This window comes from Trichomycterus rosablanca, chromosome 1 (assembly GCF_030014385.1).
Source record: "Trichomycterus rosablanca isolate fTriRos1 chromosome 1, fTriRos1.hap1, whole genome shotgun sequence".
Lineage (NCBI taxonomy): Eukaryota > Metazoa > Chordata > Actinopteri > Siluriformes > Trichomycteridae > Trichomycterus > Trichomycterus rosablanca.
This window is the reverse complement of record NC_085988.1, coordinates 40190063-40216627: the sequence shown is the minus strand read 5'-3', so window position 1 is coordinate 40216627 and position 26565 is coordinate 40190063. Positions and strand designations below refer to the sequence as shown.

The 26565-nt window shown below is 40.5% G+C and overlaps 1 protein-coding gene across 1 annotated transcript in view; it reads right to left on the bottom strand.

The window, feature by feature from the left end:
- The window catches only part of nell2a (neural EGFL like 2a), a 152706-nt gene that overhangs the window by 86150 nt on the left and 39991 nt on the right, over nucleotides 1-26565 (bottom strand). The window contains exons 6-9 of the mRNA XM_063001924.1: nucleotides 23111-23183; nucleotides 22943-23025; nucleotides 20562-20690; nucleotides 9291-9393 (exon numbers count right to left, since the gene is read on the bottom strand). Coding sequence (XP_062857994.1) covers nucleotides 9291-9393; nucleotides 20562-20690; nucleotides 22943-23025; nucleotides 23111-23183 — 388 coding nt within the window. The remainder of the gene's footprint in view (nucleotides 1-9290; nucleotides 9394-20561; nucleotides 20691-22942; nucleotides 23026-23110; nucleotides 23184-26565) is intronic.

Here is a 26565-nt window from a genome sequence, read left to right as displayed (position 1 = left end):
TAGATTATGTATAATTTTATATAGCCCATATACTGTATGTACTTTGCTCCAGTAAATCACCTTTAATTTACTTGAAAGGGGTGGAGGGGGCTAAGTGGAAACACACATCACAGGTTATTCCTGAGCTAAATCTGTATGCAATGGACATAACCAACTAAAAGCAAACTCATAGTGCCTTGCATTTTAGTGTGAAACCTGCCAGTTCAGCACCATGGAAAGCACACACTGATCATACATCTACTAAAAAGCATTGTTGTATTATTCAGTATGGTACATAATTATAGAAAACTGAAAAAACTCCACCACCAACAGAGTGACCAGCTGAGTTTTAAGACAGTATAACTATATACCAGGCATAACATTATGACCACCTTCTAATATTGTGTTGGTCCCCCTTTTGCTGCCAAAACAGCACTAACCCGTCAAGGCATAGACTCCACTAGACCCCTGAAGGTGTGCTGTGGTACCTGGCACCAAGATGTTAGCAGCAGATCCTTTAACTCCTGTAAGTTGTGAGGTGGGGCCTCCATGGGTAAACTTGTTTGTCCAGCACATCCCACACATGCTTGATTGGATTGAGATCTGAGGAATTTGGAGGCCAAGTCAACACCTCAAACTTGTTTTTGTGCTCATCAAACCATTCCTTTGTGGCAGGGCACATTATCCTGCTGAAAAAGGCAACAGCCATCAGGTAATACCGTTTCCATGAAAAAGTGTACATGGTCGCCGGTTTACCACTGTTCCTTCCTTGGACCACTTCTAATAGATACTGACCACTGCAGACCAGTACCACCAAGAGCTGCAGTTTTGGAGATGTTCTGACCCAGTCGTCTAGCCATCACAATTTGGCCCTTGTCAAACTCGTTTAAATTCTTCATTTTTCCTGCTTTTAACATCAACTTTGAGGATTATGCCTAGTTCACACTACACGATTTTTTGCCCTGATTTTCGCTCGCCGACTGATCGGAGCTAGATTTGCCGGCTCAGGAGCAACTCAGCGTTCGCTCGGCGATCAAAACTCGGCTCTCAATCGCTATGTGTGAACTACTCAACAACTCGATCCGAGCGGCTCGCCGAGCACTCTGCGACTGAAGTTATATATCTAGCTTGTCAAAAATCTGGATCTGAGTTGCCCGACTGGCAATGAGTGCTATGTCAAACAGCCAATGAGAACACAAGATACGGTGTGAGAAGAAACACAGGGGAGGACTGTAAAAAGGTGGGACAGGGGCATAATATAGTTTTTATCAGAATACATCAGCACACACACAAGTTTTACAGTATTTCTGACCTTATCATTCTCCACAAAACATAACACCCACGCTGCATTGCAAAAATATTTACAACTCACTATAGAACAATCCCTGCTGGTCGCGTTGCTAAATCCACTCAGATTCATTCATTTTTTCTCCTTGCTTTTACGCTGCACATTAGCGCACAAACTTTGATTTTTCGCTACTTGCTGACATGCATTTTTGGACGTGGTATTATTAAACCTTTCGTCACTTCCTGCGTTTGTTTTCATGACAAAACATAGTTTGGGAGACCTGAGAAGCTCGCCTGCGATTCCAGTTGGTGATAGATCGTGTAGTGTGAAACCCTATCGCCGATCAGTCGTGTAGTGTGAAAGCCACACCGACTTGAAAGACTCCCGGTTACAAGAGATCCAGTCGTGTAGTGTGAACTGTACAGCGACCTGACGACTCGGAAAGTCGTTTAGTGTGAACTTGGCATAAGATGTTTACTTGCTGTCTCATATATCCCACCCACTAACAGTGCGGTGATGAAAAGATAATCAGTGTTATTCACTTCACCTGTCAGTGGCCATAATGTTATGCCTGGTCAGTGTAATTGCAGAATGACTACATGCTTTTAAAAAAATTGGGACAGAACTATTTTTAGCATTCTGTAAACAACTGTGAATTAAGGATAACAGTTAATTGTGAAAGCAGATTTTTTTCCCCATTCCTGCTTAATATACCACTTTAGCTTCTCAGCAAACTGGAGTCTTTGTGGTCAGATACTGTGCTTCATAATGTGATATGTTTTTAATGGCAGTCAGATCTTGACTGCAGACAGTTCAGTCTAGAACCTGAACTCTCTTACTACAAAGAATTTAGCTTAGCATTGGTCCCGTCCCAGATGTGAAAGTCACCCATTGCATTACCACTAACAACCCCCTATGATAGATTCTAGCTTATAAACTTCACTCTTATAACAATCGGGATCTATTACCCTCTTTGGCCTTGAAAGCATGTCCATTATTTTCAGAAACACCTTGTGAACTTGTCAAGCCATTGCTGGTTTCCAGTTTGTGTCAGTACATATTAAATAAGCCCAGATAACTTGTCGGTGCTTTTAAATGTTGTTAATACATGGTTCCTTATTTTGCATTCTGGAGTCTTAACCTGCATTTGTAGATGAAGTGACAAACTGTAGAGTATTCTGTATTTTCAGACCCATGTGGTTACATTTATTACAGAAGCATGGTGATTTTTAATGCCGTGCCATCTGAGAGATGAAATGTCACAGGCCGTAATTATTAGTTATCTGCTTTGGCATTTATGCACAGACTTCCCCAGGTACCCTTTTAAAAGTGTTTTTAACTGTAGATCAGTGAAATCTCTGAATTCATTAAAATTGTGCAATAAGAAATGCTCTTATGGCCCCACTTTTGGACTAGTATCTCACCTGCCCCTGCTCTTAAATAACTAGGCCTTAAAGTAATGCTACTTTTCTATCTAATCTTAATAGTATCAAATTCCACAAAACTTCCTAGTTTTATATTATAACTGTCCCAGCTTTCTGGAAATGTGTAAAGGGTAATATATTAGAAAGTTAACAAATCATTGCTTAATGTTTGTATTTCCTTTATATTACATACAGCAATTTACGTGTTTTAAATAATATATTTACTATTATACACCGATCAGCCATAACATTAAAACCACCTCCTTGTTTCTACACTCACTGTCTATTTTATCAGCTCCACTTACCATATAGAAGCACTTTGTAGTTCTACAATTACTGACTGTAGTCCATCTGTTTCTCTGCATAATTTTTTAGCCTGCTTTCACCCTGTTCTTCAATGGTCAGGACCCCCACAGGGCCACCACAGAGCAGGTATTATTTTGGTGGTGGATCATTCTCAGCACTGCAGTGACAATGACATGGTGGTGGTGTGTTAGTGTGTGTTGTGCTGGTATGAGTGGATCAGACACAGCAGCGCTGCTGGAGTTTTTAAATACAATGTCCACTCACTGTCCACTCTATTAGACACTCCCACCTAGTTGGTCCACCTTGAAGATGTAAAGTCAGAGACGATCGCTCATCTATTGTTGCTATTTGAGTTGGTCATCTTCTAGACCTTCATCAGTGGTCACAGGACTCTGCCCATGGGGCGCTGTTGGTTGGATATATTTGGTTGGTTGACAGTGAGGTGTTTAAACTCCATCAGTATTGCTGTGTCTGATCCACTCATACCAGCACAACACACACTAACACACCATCAACATGTCGGTGTCACTGCAGTGCTGAGAATGATCCACCACCCAAATAATACCTACGCTGTAGTGGTCCTGACCATTGAAGAACAGCATGAAAGGGGGCTAACAAAGCATGCAGAGAAACAGATGGACTACAGTAAGTAAATGTAAAACTACAAAGTGCTTCTATATGGTAAGTGGAGCTGATAAAATGGACAGTAAGTGTAGAAACAAGGAAAGGTTTTAATGTTATGGCTGATCAGGGTATATTTTAGTATTTCTTTTAATGTCCTTTTTATATTTTTATTACCTATGATACCTTGGTACATGAAAAAGCATTCATGGTGCAGTTGTACCTCAAAGATTAATTTTATTTAATTATAATTTCATGGTAAAATAACCAAAGAAGTGTTAATAAGATTTGATGTCATGCATCTTTATAGTGCATTTAAAATACAAGAATGGCTTTAACCCAACACTGTGACCCTGGAGGACAGATTCGGCTATTGGGACTGACAAATGTGCTGTCATGTACCAAACATATGCATGGCTTAACAACACATTGTCATTCACCAAATCACAAAAATATGTAAATTTTTTAATCAGGCTCTTAATCTTGGTCATGGTCGTGCCAGAAAGTCATCTCTCCCTTTCTGTGTTCATTAATAAAGGCAGAGAGAGAAGCATTGAAACTACGATCATGCGTCAATGTGTTGGTGGAGCAGTGATAGCGGTCCCACCTAGTGCTCTTTCACGCTAGATTCAGTTTTTTAAAACTAATCCTCACAAGTCAAGTCGCCTCCTTGATTCCTCTTGTGGCGACTCATAGCGTCACCCATATATCTGGCTTGTTGGGTAGCCAGATAACTCAGGCTTGTGCTTTTCTCACACACACACACACACACACACTCGCCTGTTCCTAAACCTAACGTTTTTTGTGTGTGGTCAGTCTTCACTAGGAATCACTGAGCGTAACGCAGGAATAACCTGGACAGGGGCCCAACCAATGCAGCGCTTCTGCCACTGCAATCCCTACCCCCATGATTAGCCAATCATCTCTGCATGGACACCTGGCCAGCTGATATCACTGTTTGAATTGAGATTCAAACCCAGATCTCAGCAGTGGTGGGCGAGCGTAATAGACCACTATGCCACTCGAGAGCCATATTTTAAACAGGCAAACAAAAGACAAGATAGTGAGAGCATTACCATTTGTTGAAAAAAAAAAGACAAATTATTTTGTTTTAAATTCTACATTTGTTTTACAAATGTATCCCACAAGCTGGCAACCTTACAGATGTACGTGGGAGAGGATGATAAAAGAGGGTAATTTAAAAGTGAAAGCACTTTAGCAAATGTCTGTAATTTCAAATACAAAGCTCAACTAATTAGTGGCCTTTTCGTCTTCATGCATACAGCACAGATGGCTGTGATACACTACCCTAATGGGAGACGTTAAAAAGTGCCTTTAAAATACAAGAGAGTTGTAATGTGCTCCATTTACTCTATATTTACTCTGGGGAGAGTTTATATGTACTGTATGTATGTAGCAAAGAGAAAGTAATTTGTGCGGCATGCATGTAAAAAATATTTCTGACCATAAGGCGCACGAATGATTACAAATTATAAATAAGTATAAGTCATCTCGAAAATTATGGTGCTACAATTATTTGATAAGCGAATTAATATTGAAATGCATTCAAATACAAGACCTTTTAAATAAAAGTCGTGCCCTTCTGTGTTGCAATTTTTGTCATATTTTGACAATCCCCTGCGCTTCATGAGCAGTAATCCACTCCATGTGGAAGTTTCTCTATATATTAGGGTTTCTCCCTCTCAGACTTGCCAGCATCTTTGTTAGCAAACCTGATATTTATTTTAAACAGCTTGTGCATTGCCGGTCCCAGCTGGTTCTGAGGTTTCCATATCTTTCCTTTTTTTCCAAGAATTGAATTGTTGCAGATGACCAGAGCAGCCTGTCACATTGTGATGACCAATTCTCAAATCTGCACTATCCCTGTTCTATCACCTTTTCAGCTATGGGCTGTGTATGTTTTTGTGTCTTTCATTTGTTGCTTTGTCTCTGTTATTTATTTGCATTAATGCCCTTTTTATAAGTGGATTTTTAGCCACAGTATTGTTCAACCTTGGTTAAAACATCTTGCACTTAGGTTCGCCACTCAAATGCATGACCCGCAGATCTCTGTAAGACCTGCATATAGCAACTGTAACGGGTCAATTAGAATCTTCTGCTTCCTCTATAGCAACAGTGAGCTCAAGTCCACCCACTGTTGTCCAAACATGACTACAAAAACTAGAAGCTTCAGCACTCATCAGTAACTCGTCGCACTTACATTCAGCCTTTTTGAGAGAGAATTGACTCCTCACCCGAGTCACCTCTCCATTTCTGTGTTCATTAATAAGAGCAGAGAGAGAAGCATTGGAACTACAATCATGGTCATTGTGTTGGTGGAGCAGCAGTCGCGGTCCCACCTAGCGTTCTCTCACACTAGATTCCTTTTTTTCAAACTAATCCTTACAAGTCGAGTCTACTCCTCGTTTCCTCTTGTGGCGACTCATAGCATCACCCATTTATTTGGCTTGTTGGGCAGCCAGATAGCTCAGGAATGTGCTTTATAGCTCAGAATCGAATCCTGCCTCAGGCGATCTTTTCTCACACACTCGCCTGTTCTAACATAAACCTAACGTTTTTTTGTGTTAGCCCTTTTTTCTTCTGCTTGTTTCCTACCACTGGGTCCAGAACCTTGTGTGCTGGTGAGTCAAGTTTACATCCTCACCAGCCCTATGTTTTGGCAGCAGTATAAAATGTATTTCACTTCAATTCCTCATTCATTCCTTACCAAAAAGCTTCATGTGCTTAAAGTCTTTCTTTAATTTGATTTGTTTAACTGCAGTAGCAGCATGTTTGTTTCATTCTTCCATCCTATTTAATGAAAAATTATTTTGTTGTTGACTCAGATAATGTTGAAAAGGTGGAGGTTTACTGAAAATAAAATTGTGTTGTTTTTCTATTATATTTGGAAATCCAAGGTCTGCTGTGGTGAATTTGGAATTTGTTTAGATTTTTTTAAATTATTTATTTATTGTAATAGGTAACCAGGAATATAACTTCCAAACAATTCAAAAAGTTGTTTGATATGATTTAATCTTTTTATTATTGGCCACTCAGGTGGCGCAGCAGTAAAACACGCTAGCACACCAGAGCTGACATTTCAAACTCGTCGGTTCAAAACTTAGATCTGCCATCCAACCTCTGCTGGCTGATTGATGGCGCCTGCACAGAGGTGAGGAAAAATGCATTGATCAGGGTGTGACTCTCCGTACACAAAGCTGATCCGCATATGAACTCACCTCGTGCAGGTGAAAAGATGCAGTCGGCTACTGCACACGTGTATGTCAATCTCACTCTCCTCAATTAGCAGTGGAGATCAGCATCAGTAGAGAGGAAGAGTAATGTAATGGGGTATTTGGATACAACTAGATTGGGAGGAAAATTGGGAAATGCAAAAAAAAAAAAAATAATATATATAAATAATTTTTTTATAATTATTAAAAGCTTGAAATTTTAAATATATTGATTTTTAACCTTGAAATTTGATAATGCTAAAAGTTAAATGCTAAAATGAATAATATTTTTTATAAAGTAAATGTGGCATGTGCTTTTTTTTGCTGTTTGACTGAGCTGACATGGACTTCAAAATCTGATAATCCATGTTATCCCAGCATGACTGCAAAAATTTTGTGATGTTACTGAATGCTTGGCTTTCTGTTCTGAAGTGCTCTTAGAAATGCTAGATGGGGTTTTGATCAAGTGATTGTACAGGATAGTCCATGACAGTCAGAACTTGGTCTACTTTGATCTTTAAGTAGTTGTTGCACAGCTTTCATGTCTGAGATTTAATGTGAAATACATTGTAGTAAATGATTTAAAAAAATGCTAACCAAATTTTACCAGTAACAAGGTATCTATAATTAACTGAAATAATCTATTTTGAATGATAAACACAAAAATCTGAGAATATTCATAAATATTGCAATTTGTACTTCATTTCTTGTATCCAATAAAACCAGATCTGCTACCTATGAGCCTTTAAACTACTTTAGCTTGCAGTCATTAAAAGTAGATGAGTGGACTTTACTTGCCTTTACATCCCAAGTCATATACAGCTTTAGTAAATAATTTGCTGTCCATTTGCTGCTGTAACAATATTGTTGGCTGTATTCTCAATGTCTGTTTGTCTCTATTCTATGTTTGTACTGTGTATGTACTATCTATTTATGTCTCTATTCTTATATATTTTATTAGATCTGAAATATGCTGACACCTGCACCAAGAGAAATTCCTTGTGCATCTGGTACTTGGTGAATAGATTAAGATTCTACAAACATTGAAAATGAACCCAATTTGTAGAATGCTTAACTAAAGTGGAGCAATACTGTAGCTAAAATGCCTCAAACAAGAAACAAAAAAAGATGGCCAAAATAACAAAAATAATCAAAGTAACAAATGAAAGCCACAAAAAAACATCAGCAGCCCACGTTAGCGAAAATGAAAAGAAAAGGAAAAGAGTGAGAATGACACAATATTGTCACAATAAGCCTCAGTCCACCAGCCTGTGACACCCAAGGTTTTGGAAAAAGAGTAAAGAGAAGAAACCCAAAACAAACCAAAAAGGCCAGTATGGATCAATGGTGAGGCCCATCCAGGGCAGTTCTGTCATAACAGCGTAAAGTGCAGTGACACTGAATAAGGTACCCAAACTAAAAAAGAGTGCCAGCATCTGAGCTGACAGAAAACCATACCAGACAGAGCATCACAATTAAGAAAAAGAAAAGTAGATTCAGTATCTGGCAGAGGAGCCTGCACTGCCTAGCACGGAAACCATGCTTTAAATACATATCCCACTATCTGGAGCAAATTAACGCTTAACAAGGTGCTGGTGATTCTGCAAAACCGGCACATTAATCATCTGTGCCTCCATGTTCCCTCTGCCAACCATAAAAGGTATCACAGATGGGCATGATTCTGTAAATTGTATGGCAGGTGAATCTGTTACAAATAATGTTAGCGCAAAGCCAATAGGTTGAGACTACATGTCAGTAGGCAGGCTGGCTAACCAGCTAAAAACACAGGGCTAGATGTACCAATTTTTCTGCATGTTAACTTTAAAACTGGAGCACAGACCTAAATGCATAGTCAGCGGTTGCCAGATCTCTAGTTATCCCACAAAATCCAGTTAAGATTTTAAACCCTGTGCCTTATGCAGCGTGCAGTAATATTAGTGCTGGCATGATCAAAATCTTAGTATAGTGAATGTTAATTTTAGATACATTTTAAGCATTTAACCAAAGATTTGTTATCTGTTGGGTTGTGCAGCAGCACTGACCTGCGTGGGAAAATCAAATTTGATTGGTCTGAAACAATAGAAAGTAAACAATGGGTGGTGTGAACGCAATATCAGAAAGATCCACTGTCAGGCCGAGCAGTTTAAACTCAGGATTCCATTTGCATTTTCCCCAGAGGTTTCACTTTATTGCATGCTGGTGAATAATGTATTGGATGTGTATGTTCAGAAGACACCTCAGGAGACAGCAAGCATGTAACTAAGCAACAGAGCAACGTGGTCAGTTGTCAGGCAACCCTGTGGGGGAGTGTTATGTTGCTATACTATCTGCAGTATCTAAGTGTGTGTACGTATGTGGGAGTGTGATGGAAGAATAAGACGAGTAGCACTGTGTTTGTGCAGTCTGCAGTAGGAGGGGTTTGTTTCTGTAGTTACTCACGCTGACATTTTTGGCAACACTCCCCCACCACATAGGCAGGAATGGAACCATCAGGACACTCCGGAGTGGCACAAACAATGGGTTCACACTGCACTGAGCCGTTCTGAAAAGCATGAAAACAGAATGGATCACTGAAACATTCAAACTTAAAGTAAATTAATGCATTGCTTCCTAATCTTGATCTAAAAGTGAACTTGTGTTATCTCTGCATTAACGATTAGACTTCCTAAAACATCAAATACCGTTAATTCAGGCATTGTTCAGATTTGTTTGTTTGTTTATTAGGATTTTAACGTCATGTTTTACACTTTGGTTACATTCATGACAGTAACGGTAATTACTCAGTACACAAGGTTTATTAGTTCACAAGGTTATATCGAATACAGTCATGGACAATTTAGTGTCTCCAATTCACCTCACTTGCATGTCTTTGGACCGTGGGAGGAAACCGGAGCACCCGGAGAAAACCCACGCAGACACGGGGAGAACATGCAAACTCCACACAGAAAAGATCCGTACCGCTCCACCTGGGAATCGAACCTAGGACCTTCTTGCTGTAAGGCGACAGTGCTACCCACTTAGCCACTATGCCGTCCCATTGTTCAGTTTTAAAGGGGCGTGTTTTTATTCAATTTTACAGTTTGCAATGTTCGCAATCTCTTTAATCTGGCAAAATTTTAGGACTGTATATCTGGTATGTACATTTATTTATTATTTAATAAGCTACACCTACAATACAGATGTACTCTGTTGGTATACAATTACTGACTGTAGCTCATCTGTTACTTTGTACACTATGTGGATGTGTTGTTCTGGTGAGTGTACTGAAAAAGCTTACTGCTTTACCGGCTGAGTAGTGCATACTTTCTCTAATCTAGAACGTACTGTTTAAGTATGCGATTTCGGACGCAGCCCTTGTGTCACTGAGTACGATCCACCACCCAAGTAACATCTGGTCCTTTGGGGGTCATTTTGGATTGATAAATTGGTCACATGGGTGGCAAAGTGTACAGAGCAACAGATGGGCTGCAATCAGCAATTGTATACCCATAACATTAATTCATATAGTGGGCAAAGCTTTTAAAACATCAAGGATATAAGTACCAGACAGGTGTACATAACATGCTTAATGAATGTTTATACAACAGTTAGTTCCGACCTTACAATCTGATTGTTGAGAAGCGTTCTAACCGTGCTGATATTCGTGATAACAGCACGGCCTTTTCACACCATAACTGTATTACTCCGCTGACGCGTTGCCAGTAACGACAAGCTTCATGCACACAAACGCGCACGCAGGCGACACAGCCTTTTTTCAGGATCGCGTTTTAAATCCGTTATCTGATACACAATCTAGTGCACTGTGTAGGGAACATGAATCAATTGTCTAATTCACTATCTAGTGCACTATGTAGGGAACATAAATCCGTGATCTGATACACAATCTAGTGCACTATGTAGTGAACATGAATGCGTTATCTGATATACAATCTAGCGCACTGTGTAGGGAACATGAATCAATTGTCTAATTCACTATCTAGTGCACTATGTAGGGAACATAAATCCGTGATCTGATACACAATCTAGTGCACTGTGTAGGGAACATGAATCAATTGTCTAATTCACTATCTAGTGCACTATGTAGGGAACATAAATCCGTGATCTGATACACAATCTAGTGCACTATGTAGGGAACATTAATGTGTTTGTAATGCGAACCGTTAGTTTAATAGCCCAGTTAGCAGCTTCTAAATGTTCTGTTATCACCCATATCCTTTGGAGTGTGCAAGAAGTTTTTTATTTCTTTTTACCCTTCGGAGGTTCTTGCCTTCTTCTTCTTCTTCTTCTTACCTCCCTGAAATGAGTTTTTGCAACTTGGGATGTCTGCTTTGTAGTGTTAAACTTTATATTCGTTGTGGAACTACTTTTTGGCGGAAGGTATTGTCAATATTAAAGCATATTTATTATGAAATTCAGGGCTTCTTTGATTTATTTTCTTTCTTTATTTTGTAAAAACTGTTGTATAAAAGCAATAGAACACTTGAGGTCGTGTGTGAGGTCGCCTTTGGCTCGTGCCTGCGACCGAATCACAGCCGTGATGTTATTCGCGATAACACACTCCCTCTCGTGTTCTATTGCTTAAACATGAAATTGACTAAGTAAGAGAAACATCACAAGAGGAGCTTGACTATGAAGTAACTTGATCACAAATACAAACACAGCTGCACAGTCCATGTATCAGCTATAAAAAAGACAACTAGAACTCAAAGAAACTGAGATTTCCCAAGCAACCGAGTGGCAGGGGTCTGAATTGCAGGTGCATCAGACACAAAAACAGAAAAAATAATGTTTAGGTTTAAAAAATAAAGCAGAATCTGTCAACCACAGACAAATAACATCAGCAAAGAGGAACAGTGGTCACAAGTCAAAGCTCACTGACAGGGATAGATGGGATAATTGCAACTGTCAGAAAAAGCACAGCCACAAAACTGATGCTTTTCATATTCCGAACCAAACCATACACTGATTATTGTAAGCTTCATTTTTCATTGTATGCTTCAACTGTAAATTCATGTAAAGCTGCAATTCAGAAAACCAAACCACAAAAACACAACATGATGTAAGAAGCACAAAACCTGGACCTGTAGACGAATTAAAAAAGAAATGTGATGAGTCAACGGTCACATGATTTTCTACATACAGACAGATTAATGTCTGGAGGAAGCCTGAAGGTTGCCTGTGACCCAAAATGCCTGTTTAAAGTGGGGGATCAATTGAAGGATCAATAATGGTTTGGACAGATGTCTGGAGGCAATCACAGTGTCCAGTGATTGTTCTGCATGCTCGTAAATCAGTCAACATGGAAAAAACAAGACAGGTTTACTCTGTGGCTGGGTTAGCCTCCCAACCCTGACCAGGATAAAAAGGTTACTTAGGATAAGGGACATGTGAGAATTAGCTGGTATGCACACGGTTTATATAGGTAACATTATGTGGACATCTGACTGTAATTTTGATTCTCAAATCATTGGTGTTAATATGGGCAAGCTGTCAATAAAATTTTAAAGTATGTCTGTATTTTTTTCATCCCACTATCTGGAGAAAATTAACACCTAACAAGGCACGGGTGATTTTGTAAAACTGGTACATCAATCATCTGCGCCTCCATGCCGCCTCTGTCGGCCTTAAAAGGTATGGCAGATGGGCATGGTTCTGTAAATTGTAACAACGAGATTTTGAAGTGTGTCTGTATGAATTTGTGCCTAATAACTTAATTGAGCTTTCGTAAGGTCGGGCATTGATATTGGCTGAGAAGGCCAGGTTCACATATTACAGTCCAGTTAATCCTAATTGTATATACTAAGGTTGAGGTCGGGCTCGTGGTCTCAATTATTAGGAAGGGTGTGCTCAAACTTTTGCCAATAGAGTGTATAGTCACCACTGATTATGGAAAAACTTTTGGTGTCCGTCAGTGTCTTGGCCATGTACTCATGTATTGATGCATTGTTTCCTTCTAAAACAGTCGGTGTGGATGGGGCTCATGTAGCTATAAAAGCTCTGTCTTCCAGGACACTGACTCATGAGACTGCACAATAAGCAAGGCATCAAGGCAGCTGCCTTGAGTTTCTGAGACCAACAGTGAGCAGGGAAAAAACATATTGCGCAGGACCAGGACAAGGTTTTCAACCACTGGATGAATGCACTTGCTAATGTGGAGTGGAAAACATTTCAACACTAGCCAAATGCATCAGCATCAAGTGTTGCATTGTCACTTGCTATTATGACACTTCCTCACTAATATCTCACACTGAGCATTTCAAACAGCACATGTAATTGCAGCAATTAATATGTAAAGAAAATTACTCTGCATCAAAAAGAGACTGCCACATGTTAGCTCTTCATTGTACACAGTGTCAATTGCATGCAGTCAAAAGTATTAAAAAGTTAGCACAGGATACATGTATACATGCAATGTATATAATACATGCATTACATATATACACCGATGAGGCATAACATTACGACCACCTCCTTGTTTCTACACTCACTGTCCATTTTATCAGCTCCACTTACCATATAGATGCACTTTGTAGTTCTACAATTACTGACTGTAGTCCATCTGCTTCTCTGAATGCTTTTTTAGCCCCCTTTCACCCTGTTCTTCAATGGTCAGGACCCCCACAGGACCACTACAGAGCAGGTATTATTTAGGTGGTGGATCATTCTCAGCACTGCAGTGACAATGACATGGTGGTGGTGTGTTAGTGTGTGTCGTGCTGGTATGAGTGGATAAGACACAGCAATACTGATGGAGTTTTTAAACACCTCACTGTCACTGCTGGACTGAGAATAGTCCACCAACCAAAAATATCCAGCCAACAGCGCCCCGTAGGCAGCATCCTGTGACCACTGATGAGGGTCTAGAGGATGACCAACTCAAACAGCAGCAATAGATGAGTGATCGTCTGTGAGGTGGACCAACTAGGTAGGAGTGTCTGATAGAGTGGACAGTAAATAGACACAGTATTTAAAAACTCCAGCAGCACTGCTGTGTCTGATCCACTCATACCAGCACAACACACACTAACACACCACCACCATGTCAGTGTCACTGCAGTGCTGAGAACCATCCACCACCTAAATAATACCTGCTCTGTGGTGGTCCTGTGGGGGGTATAGTATATATATATATATATATATATATATATATATATATATACGTATATACTGTATATACAGTATATACTATATAGAAACTTTAGAATGCAATGAGAGAAGCAATCACCTGATGCTGCTTAAACTGGCTCACATCTTTAACTTGCTAAGCTTTCTTCATGTGAAGAAAATCAGCTAATTAGGTAATTACAGATTGCTTAATTGCTAAATTTGGCATGAAAATAGCAGCTGCTCAGCCATGTACACTTAATTTAACAGTTTAAAGGAAAATGGTCATGGTTGGCTTTTATCTCAGATTTTAAAAAATGTAATTACATTTTATTGGCAAAAAAAAGCACATTTTTTTTTAAATAAAAATGTTTGTGAGAAGCATAAACTAAGATATGCATATTTTATCCGTAAAAAAGCATTTCAAGATTTGTAGTTGAGTTGATGCCACGTCCAGGTTTCCAGAAAAACTTGGACGTGGCATCAACTCAACTACAAATCATGTTTAACTATTTTATAAATAGTTCCCATTTATAATAATTTAGAGCCAAAAGCAGCAAAGATTGAGCATAGTTATCCATTTTATATTTTATATACATATCAATACATATAAAAACGTATTAAATATACAAACTTGTCAATATATTCATATTAATAAAAGTAGGCTCGCCGCTCAGGTGGCGCAGCGGTAAAACACGCTAGCACACCAGAGCTGGGATTTCGGATACATTGTATTAAATCTCAGCTCTGCCCTCCGGCTGGACTGAGCGACCACATGAACAACGATTGGCTGTTGTTCAGGGTGGGATGAGCCGGACCAGGGTTCCTCATAACTGGTGCAATTACGACCTCTGCCGGCTGATTGATGGCGCCTGCGCAGAGTTGAGGAATAATGCTGATCAGGGTGTGGCTCTCCGTGCACAAGGCTGATATGCATATGAACTCGACTTGTGCAGGTGAAAAGAGGCAGTCGGTACTTAGCATGTGTCGCAGAGGGAATGTGTCAGTTGCTAAGATCCTCAGTCGGCAGTGGAGGGTTGTATCGGTAAAAAAGATGAAGCATAAAACAATCAGGGTAATTGGATACGACTAGATTAGGGGAGAAAATTGGGGGGGGGGATAGGAGAATAAGTAGGGTCAGCCTTTGCCCCTGAACAGCACTTATTCTTTTTGGAATGCTCTCATACAAGAAATCATTAAGGGAAGAATCTGTGAGTTCTTTGAAGGATAAAGAATAAGATATATACAGGGGTTGGACAAAATAACTGAAACACCTGTCATTTTAGTGTGGGAGGTTTCATGGCTAAATTGGACCAGTCTGGTGGCCAATCTTCATTAATTGCACATTGCACCAGTAAGAGCAGAGTGTGAAGGTTCAATTAGCAGGGTAAGAGCACAGTTTTGCTCAAAATATTGCAATGCACACAACATTATGGGTGACATACCAGAGTTCAAAAGAGGACAAATTGTTGGTGCACGTCTTGCTGGCGCATCTGTGACCAAGACAGCAAGTCTTTGTGATGTATCAAGAGCCACGGTATCCAGGGTAATGTCAGCATACCACCAAGAAGGACAAACCACATCCAACAGGATTAACTGTGGATGCAAGAGGAAGCTGTCTGAAAGGGATGTTCGGGTGCTAACCCGGATTGTATCCAAAAAACATAAAACCACGGCTGCCCAAATCACGGCAGAATTAAATGATGTGCACCTCAACTCTCCTGTTTCCACCAGAACTGTCCGTCGGGAGCTCCACAGGGTCAATATACACGGCCGGGCTACTATAGCCAAACCTTTGGTCACTCGTGCCAATGCCAGACGTCGGTTTCAATGGTGCAAGGAGCGCAAATCTTGGGCTGTGGACAATGTGAAACATGTATTGTTCTCTGATGAGTCCACCTTTACTGTTTTCCCCACATCCGGGAGAGTTACGGTGTGGAGAAGCCCCAAAGAAACGTACCACCCAGACTGTTGCATGCCCAGAGTGAAGCATGGGGGTGGATCAGTGATTGTTTGGGCTGCCATATCATGGCATTCCCTTGGCCCAATACTTGTGCTAGATGGGCGCGTCACTGCCAAGGACTACCGAACCATTCTGGAGGACCATGTGCATCCAATGGTTCAAACATTGTATCCTGAAGGCGGTGCCGTGTATCAGGATGACAATGCACCAATACACACAGCAAGACTGGTGAAAGATTGGTTTGATGAACATGAAAGTGAAGTTGAACATCTCCCATGGCCTGCACAGTCACCAGATCTAAATATTATTGAGCCACTTTGGGGTGTTTTGGAGAAGCGAGTCAGGAAACGTTTTCCTCCACCAGCATCACGTAGTGACCTGGCCACTATCCTGCAAGAAGAATGGCTTAAAATCCCTCTGACCACTGTGCAGGACTTGTATATGTCATTTCCAAGACGAATTGACGCTGTATTGGCCGCAAAAGGAGGCCCTACACCATACTAATAAATGTTTGTGGTCTAAAACCAGGTGTTTCAGTTATTTTGTCCAACCCCTGTATATACGCTTTGCAATCAGCACACCTACTATTATTAAAGGTGTAATCATTTTTTAAATGTGGTGATTGTAGAGGTCATGGAAAGCACTTGGTCCTGTTCTGGTGTTTATCAAACAACTCTTGAATCACTTTGGCAATAAGTATTCTTAAGTTATTCCATCATTATTATCCTGGATTAATAAAGTTATCAATGTGTATGAGACTTTGTATTATAGGGTGCAGTGGCCTGGGCTCTGTAAAATTGCCTTATAATTATTGGCTGTTTAGAAAGCAAAAATGTCATGATTTCCAGATATAGAATATAGAATATAGATATAGATGTAGCTGTGTCCAGGCTACAGGACTGCTTCGAGACCACAGACTGGCAGATATTCAAGGAAGCTGCAACATCAGAGAGCAATGTTGATCTGGAGGAATACACAACATCTGTTATGGACTATATTAGGACGTGTATGGAGAATGTGACCACCTCAAAGACTATAACCATCAGGCAGAACCAGAAACCATGGATCAACGGCGAGGTGCGTTCCTTGCTGAGAACCCGTGATGCCGCATTCAGAGACGGTGATGAAACTGCACTCAAAACTGCCAGAAGAAACCTGTCTGCTGGAATAAAGAGGGCAAAAGCCACTTATGCTCTTAAGATTCAGGGTCATTTCACATCAAACGACCCACAGAGCATGTGGAAGGGCATTAGGTGCATCACAGACTACAAGAGGGGGGGCACACAGTGCCCTGAGGACCCAGCTCTCCCCGACACCCTCAACACCTTTTATGCACGCTTTGAGGTCTCCAACACCACCACCCCCTCCCGGCTCGCACCCTCCTTGGACAAACTCCCAGCCATCAGCGTAACAATAGCAGAGGTGAGAAGAACACTGCTGAAAGTCAACCCCCGAAAGGCCCCCGGCCCTGATGGAATTCCAGGTAGAGTTCTGAGGGAATGTGCATATCAACTGTCTGAGGTCCTGACGGATATATTCAACATCTCACTGTCCCAGGCCAGAGTTCCAGTATGTCTCAAGACATCCACTATCATTCCTGTACCAAAGTCCTCTTCAGCGACGTGTCTCAACGATTACCGACCTATTGCACTCACTCCTGTCACCATGAAGTGCTTCGAGAGGTTGGTAATGAGGCACCTGAAACAGACCATCAACGTAGCGGAGGACGTACACCAGTTTGCATATAGGCAGAACCGGTCCACAGCTGACGCCATCGCTACCCTGACCCACCAGGCCCTCACCCACCTGGAAAACAAGGACTCCTACGTGAGGCTGTTGTTTCTGGACTTCAGTTCTGCATTTAATACCATCATCCCGCAGAAACTGATGTCCAAGCTGGAATCACTGGGAAGCTCCTCTTCCCTGTGTAACTGGGTCCTGGATTTCCTGACCTGCAGGCCTCAAAATGTCAGGATAAACAACATCACATCCTCCACCATCATCCTGAACACCGGCTCCCCTCAGGGCTGTGTGCTCAGCCCACTACTGTACACACTCATGACCTACGACTGCAGAGCACACCACAAGAACAACCTCGTGGTCAAGTTCGCGGACGATACAGTGGTGGTCGGACTCATCACCCACGGAGACGAGTCGCCGTACAGGAAGGAGGTGGAGGACCTAACATGGTGGTGCAGAGACAACAACCTCATCCTCAATGTTCAGAAAACCAAGGAGATGGTTGTGGATTTCCGCAGGACTGGTACATCCCCTCCTCCTCTACTCATTGATGGATTAGCTGTGGAGATGGTCCCCTCCGTCAAGTACCTTGGGGTTCACCTGACGGACACACTCACCTGGCATACCAACACCATGGCTGTCATAAAGAAGGCCAACCAACGCCTGTATTTCCTGAGGAAGCTGAGGAGGGCAGGTCTTCACACAGACATCCTCAGGTCCTTCTACAGCTGTGTGGTGGAGAGCACCCTGACCACCTGCCTCACTGTGTGGTATGCTGGCTGCACTGTGGCAGAGAAGGAGGCGCTGCAGAGAGTGGTAAAGTCTGCACAGAGGACCATCGGATGCAGCTTACCACCCATCGGGGACATATACACAACCAGGTGTAAGGAAAGAGCCGCCTGCATCTTCCGTGACCCCACCCACCCTGCACATGGACTTTTCACCCCCCTTCCCTCTGGTAGGAGGCTGCGCTGCATCCGAGCAAAAACAACAAGACTGAAAAACAGCTTCTTTCCGGATGCAGTCAGACTGCTAAATTGCTCCACCCCTCATGTACTGTCTATGCACCAGTTACTTTAAACACCTGTGACCTGGTGCTGCCTTTTATCTGCTGCTATACTGAATCGTGCACTTTAGATCCGCATAAAGCCAATACTTGAATGTAAATGTAAATATTTAAAATTCATATCTTAGTTATTTCTTCTAGTTTTTAAGTCTTAAGTTTTATTTTTACTAAACATAGTTTCTCTTGCTATTTATATTTTATATTTTATTATGTTTACACACACCGAGACCTGAGTAACTGCACTTCGTTTTAATCATGTACATGGTTTTGAATGACAATAAAGCTGAGTCTGAGTCTGAGTCTGAGTCTGATATAGTAGGTTAAAGTACTTCTTTGGCTTCCAAAAAAAATCAGATATAGGAATTTTGGTCAAAGCTGGCTCTTCAGGCAATAGTAGTTTTGCCTATTTGTAAGAGTTACATGGTTTATCAGCTGCTCACCTTTCGTAAACTTAACAGTAAAAAGGAAACATTCACAACTAGCTAGATCAACAATGTATGTGAAAACTGGACCATGCAAGTGCACTAGTTTTGTTTTTAATTCATAGGGTTCCAAGGATCATGCTTCTTACACCAAGTTATTGTTCTTCATCTCCAAAAGTTCCCAAATGGCAGCCTTACCATGAATTTGTAGGGCAAACAAAGCAGAGTTTTAGCTAAACCTTGATCAATAAGTTGCTCATTTATTTCTGTGCTTGTTTTGTGGTTGTAGTTTAGACCTTTAAAAACAATTCTCATTCTTAGCACAATAGCTTAAACTGCATATTATTTATTATTAAAGCTTTTTGAATATATCTTTTTAATAAGCAGGATATTCCAGTTTCATTCTAATTAAGGTCGCAGTATGTCTGAGGTCACCCAAGAAACATTGTGAACAAGACATCATTGCAGGTCAACACACACATTACAAATTTACACAGCCACTCACATACACTTACTTAAACTGGAATGATTTGCAAATTTGCTTAAACTAACTGTTATTGAAAGTACATATCCCCTCACCTAGAATGTGTTTTGTACTACATATTATGAAACAGTTTCATTTTTCATTCTCATTAACCACTTTATCCTGATCCAGTTTCATGGGGCAACATTGAGGACAAGGCAGGAATCACCAGAACAGGGCAGCATCTATTGCAGGGCTTCGACCATCTCCCCCTCAGACACAGCCAAGTGTCTGTGTAGCTTGCTCAGCCAGCCGATTGCACTTCTGAGATTTGATCCCAGATCTCAGCAGTGGTGGGCTAGCATAATAGACCTCTGTGCCACCCAAGCACCATATCATGAAACATGTGATTCATGTTTACATATTACAGACACCCTGCAATGTTCTGAAGGGCAGTGTCAGGGTCAAAAATAACAATGGATATCTTTCAAACAGACCTAAAAACAAGACAGACAGCTTATTTAAAGCATGAAGGACTCTGTTATCCTTTCAAAAAAATCAGCTTGTACATTTTCTGTGGGTGTAATCAAGTTTTACACACCAATTTACAGTAAATTAAGGCCTCATTGAACACAACTTCTTGCTTTATTGAGCCCACAAAATAAAGACCATAACAACCACCAAACTGGTTAAGCACAGTATGTAGGCACTGTGGCAGAATGCACAGTAAATCTATTTGTTCGAGAACCCAATTATGCAGCTTAATCCAGGCATTGTACCAATTTCCCAGCATTTCTCAACAAAGACGAGCCATCTCATTCCTTATTCTGTGCCCCTTTTTCCCATTAAATCCCCTTTGCCCACTTAGCACCCACAGGGGTGCAACCGTCATCCTAAACAAAGGCAGTGAGGCCCCGCTGAGAGCTCCTCACAAATAGGACAACCAACGTACCGAGCAAGTGCAGTTTTTGCAGCCATCTGTCCAGGTCTGCTCCTCCCTGTAGGTCACCCCCTTCACACTGCACGTCCGCTCACAATAGCAGTTATCCAGGCTGTTCATCCTCTCCTCTGCTAGTGACAGCTGCAGCACAAAACATACAATACAGTAAATGCTTTTAGGTAACTGGATTTTATTTGTAGCCATGCAAAACAGAACATAGATGATGAGCTAAGGCATTGATATAAGTACAATAATTATAGCAGAAAAAGACAGAAATTGTAATAAATGTGATCCACGTGCATGACTGGATATTGTAAAAATAAGTGTATTTTTTAATACAATAGTAAAATAAGTTTACATTTGAAAAGCAAGAATTTGCTGATATTTATAGTTATATTTCAAACTCAATTATAAACAATCCAAACCTTAATTACACTTATAATATTTATTACATTGTCCATTAACTGAGTCTTTTAACTGGTAATAAACACTGCTACACATTGCACCTGGTAGCTTCACTATTACATAGTGTGCTGCAGAACAGATTTTATCAGTAGAAGGCTGTTTTTTTTCTACAAGTCTTCATGTGAACGATGTCCCCGGACGAGCAAAAAGATGCATTATGGGGTACAACAGAATGTAGTTTACAATCAAGTGGTTAATGAAGTTGGATAAATTAAAGAATTAATGCACAGATAGACAAGTAGATAGATAGATAGATAGATAGACAAACAGACAGACAGACAGACAGACAGATTTAGATGGAGGGTGGATGTATAGATAGATAGATAGATAGATAGATAGATAGATAGATAGATAGATAGATAGATAGATAGATAGACAGACAGACAGACAGATAGATAGGCAGACAGACAGACAGACAGACAGACAGACAGACAGACAGACAGATATGGATGGATGGATGGATGGATGGACAGACAGACACAGACAGACAGATATAGATGGATCGACTGACGGACGGACAGACAGACAGATATAGATGGATGGACGGACGGACGGACGGACGGGCAAACGGGCAGACAGACAGACAGATAGACAAACAGACAGATATAGATAGATGGATGAATGAACGGACGAACAGATAGACAGACAGACAGACAGATATAGATGGATGGATGGCTGGATGGATGGATAGACAGACAGACAGATATAGATTGATGGGTGGATGGGTAGATGGCTAGACAGACAGACAGACAGACAGACAGATAGACAGACAGACAGATATAGATGGATAGATGGATGGATGGATGGATGGACGGACTGACGGACTGACGGACTGACGGACAGACATTCAAACAGACAGATAGACAGATAGACAGACAGATATAGATGGATGGATAGACAGACAGACAGACAGACAGACAGACAGACAGACAGATAAAGATTGATGGATGGATGATAGATGGATAGACAGACAGACAGACAAACAGACAGATAGACAGACAGATATAGATGGATGGATGGATGGATGGGCGGACGGACGGACAGACATTCAGACAGACAGATAGACAGACAGATATAGATAGATGGATGGATGAACAGATGGACGAACAGACAGACAAACATACAGAGACAGACAGACAGACAGATATAGATGGATGGACGGATAGACAGACAGACAGACAGACAGACAGACAGACAGACAGATATAGATTGATGGATGGATGATAGATGGATAGACAGACAGACAGACAAACAGACAGATAAACAGACAGACAGATATAGATGGATGGATGGATAGACGGACAGACAGATATAGATTGATGGATGGATGATAGATGGATAGACAGACAGACAAACAGAAAGATAGACAGACAGACAGATATAGATGGATGGATGGATGGGCGGACGGACGGACAGACAGACATTCAGACAGACAGATAGACAGACAGATATAGATAGATGGATGGATGAACAGATGGACGAATAGAAAGACAGACAGACAGACAGACAGACAGACAGACAGACAGACAGACAGATATAGATGAATGGATAGATGGATGGATGGATGGATGGGCGGACGGACGGACAGACATTCAGGCAGACAGATAGACAGACAGATATAGATAGATGGATGAATGAACAGATGGACGAACAGACAGACAGACATACATAGACAGACAGACAGACAGACAGACAGACAGACAGACAGACAGACAGACAGACAGACAGACAGACAGACAGACAGACAGACAGACAGATAGATAAATAGATGGATTTGATTGATTTGATTTGATTTGATTTGATTTGATTGATTCTGCCAAAGGTAATTTTGGATTAACCTTAGTCTTGGAAAAACCTTAAATCACATTATATTTAGATCAATTTTATTACAGTATTTAACTACAATATTATAATAATTATATATTTACCTTGCTGGATGTTTTGGCCAAGATGTCTTGGAGTTCCATAATCTTCTGTACTAGCCCATGAAAGTCATTACAAGTAGGACAAGCTAAAATAACAGACATGTAGTGAGATAAAAAAAAACTGTTACTATTACTGCAATAACAGTCTCAGTGCAGCTTATTTGTACTTACTGCGATTGAGATCTGGGCACTGGATGATGTAACCTTGCGGCATCACAATTATCTGAACATCCTGCATCACCCCCTGTAAATACATATTAACCTCATGCTTAATAGCCATGATATTGCTAGGTAGCTCGCATTTGGCAAAAAAAAATCTAGATGACTATCAAGAATTTTGTGATATTCTGTGGAATGATGAGTCAAAGGTGGAACTTTTTGAAAAATACATCTGGCGTACAGCTAACAGCATATTCCACCATAAGAACATCACACCAACAGTCAAACATGGTGATGGTGGTGTGATGGTCTGGGCTTATTTGCTTTCACAGGACCTCAAAACTAATGGAGTCGTGAATTCTGCTCTCAGAAGCAAAATTCTGTTTGTGACCTAAAGCTCAAGCATAGTTGGGTTAAGCAGCAGGAAAATGTCTTGAAGTACACAAACACATCCACCACTGATTAACTCAAAATAAATAAAATTAAGTGTTTTTGGAGACCTTATTGCTGCCAGTTCAAGTTTAAAAAGCCTGCAATGTAACCGAATGAAAACAATTCTGCAAAGAAGAGTGGGCCAGGATTCCTCCACACAGATGTAAAAGAACCATTGCAAGTTATCACAGATGTTTGATAACAGTTGTTATTGCCAAGTGTGGCACAACCAGTTATTAGGTTTGGGGGGAGGGCAATTACTTTTTTACATAGAAGATACAGTATACTGTAGCTGCTGTTTGTGTTCACTCCTGTTGTCCTTTTTTTTATAATTAAAACAAAAACATTATACATATTGAAGTATACAGAATCTGAGCAAATTACAAAACAATAACCCCCCCACCCCCCCAAAAAAAATACCAAAGAATAAGTAATAAAAATGATTAAATAAATAAAGCACCTAAAGCAATGTGCATCATGTAGCCCAATGCACACTCAACGATCAAAATTCAAGCAATTACACAAAGTAATCACAGAGGAGGGTGAAAGAACAACCAGCTCAACCAATCAAGGACAATATAGACAATTTTTCCAATTTCATCACATTAATAATTTCTCTGATCCATAGAGTATGGGTAGGAGGTATGGGTGATTTCCATTTAAGAAGTATCAGTCGTCTAGCAAGGAGAGTGACAAATGATATAAAATCAGCCCGCGTAGATGAAATAGGGGTTGATATGGGAGTCACCCCAAACAAAGCCGTAAGAGCACTGGGCCCAATAGGTTTTCCGATTATCTCTGATAAAGATTCAAAGATCTCTGACCAAAATGGGAACAAAGAGGAGCAGGACCAGAATGTGTGAACATGGTTTGCTGGGGCTTGATGGCAACACTCCTGTTGTCTTTATCTTAAAATCAGTTCAGAGATCTGGAATATTTAAATGTGACAAATTAGAAAACATAAACTGGGAAAAATACTTTTTCACAGCACTTTATAGATTTTTATGATAAGTGTAAACATTACCATGAAATACTTTTTGTATAAAAATAAATGCATTTTTGATTATAGCTTTTCTTTTAATACATTTAATAATTATGTAAATTGTTGCATGAATTATTTAAACATCAACTTTATTCAACCAAATGTATTACCTCTTCCATAATTACGTATTCCCTAAGTCCTGCCTAGATGATTAAGGATGAGCAGAATTTATAATGACAATTTACACCAGAGCGTATGATGTAAATATAAGCAATAAAGCCAATTCTGTACTGGTAAACAAATTTGTATCATTTGAGAGTAAATATCATCCTATTGTGAAGCACTATGTCATAATAACCCATCATATAAACTTAGTGTAAAGCAATACTGGAAAGGCCCACAGTTACTCTCTCATTTCACTAAGATGAACTTTAAGATCCAAGTCAAATTTGCCTCATAGGTACATTAATTTGATCAACGTCTGTCATCCAGCCAAGCTACACAAGTAAAACATCACTCATAGACACTCAGTATCCATGGCAACTCAGCCATCTCGCATCCATTATCCTCAAAGGAGAGAAATGGAGCGATTTATGAGAAATTGTTTTTTAAAATTGTCTTGCCACTTCAATTTAAAATCCATGAATTCAAAACCCAACAAAACTATTTGAAGATTCTTCAAGGCACGGCAAGAGAAGATGGGGGTGAGCTGTTGGACTATGGGAAGGCTCAGAATGTAATTTAGCCCTCCTGTGTGCTGGAGGAAGAGAGGGTACACATGCACTAATCATTTCCACTAAGTTAATAGCACGGGTAAACAAGTGAAAAATTTCTAAATAGACTTTCTGCTCATGGTACAAGACAATTCTGCCATCAAAGTTAAATTGAAATGTAAGAACCATCGATTTCTCATATTAGTTGCTCCTTAGAAATACACAAAACTGTGTATTAACATATAAACAGATCAACCATAACATTAAAATCACCTCCTTGTTTCTACACTCACTGTCCATTTTATCAGCTCCACTTACCATATAGAAGCACTATGTAGTTCTACACTTACTAACTGTAGTCCATCTGTTTCTCTACATACTTTTAGCCTGCTTTTATCCTGAAAGAGTAGGTATTACTTAGGTGGTGGATCATTCTCAACACTACAGTGACATTGACATGGTGGTGGTGTGTTAGTGTGTGTTGTGCTGGTATGAGAGGATAAGACACAGCAGCGCTGATGAAGTTTTTGAACACCTCACTGTCACTGCTGGACTGAGAATAGTCCACCAACCAAAAATATCCAGCCAACAGCGCCTCGTGGGCAGCGTCCTGTGACCACTGATGAAGGTCTCAAAGATCAACTTAAACAGCAGCAATAGATGAATGATCGTCTCTGACTTTACGTCTACAAGGTGGATCAACTAGGTAGGAGTGTCTAATAGAGTGGACAGTGAGTGGACACAGTATTTAAAAACTCCAGCAGCGCTGCTGTGTCTGATCCACTCATACTAGCACAACACACACTAACACACCATTGTTACTGTCGTCATTGTCACTGCAGTGCTGAGAATGATCCACCGCCTAAATAATACCTGCACTGTGGTGGTCCTATGGGGGTCCTGATCACTGAAGAACAGCATGAAAGGGGGCTAACAAAGCATGCAGAGAAACAGATGGACTACAGTCAGTAATTGTAGAACTACAAAGTGCTCCTATATGGTAAGTGAAGCTGATAAAATGGACAGTGAGTGTAGAAACAAGGAGGTGGTTTTAATATTATGGCTGATCGGTGTAACTATTGAGAGATTTATGTGTCAGGAATTGAAATTACTAGATTTATCCTTAGTAAAGAATGAATCAGTATTTGTGCAACAAACATGTACTAACATAAGATCACTGTGTCTCCTCTTATGCTAGATGAGATAATCTGGAGTAAGGAATCTTGAGTAAGAACACTCTTCAATACAGAATCTTTCCAGATACTCCAGGCTCTTTAGGTCTTTAAAGAGGTTTTGGTCGGTGAACCAGGATGACAATGACAAAAGCTTGATCCTGGGCT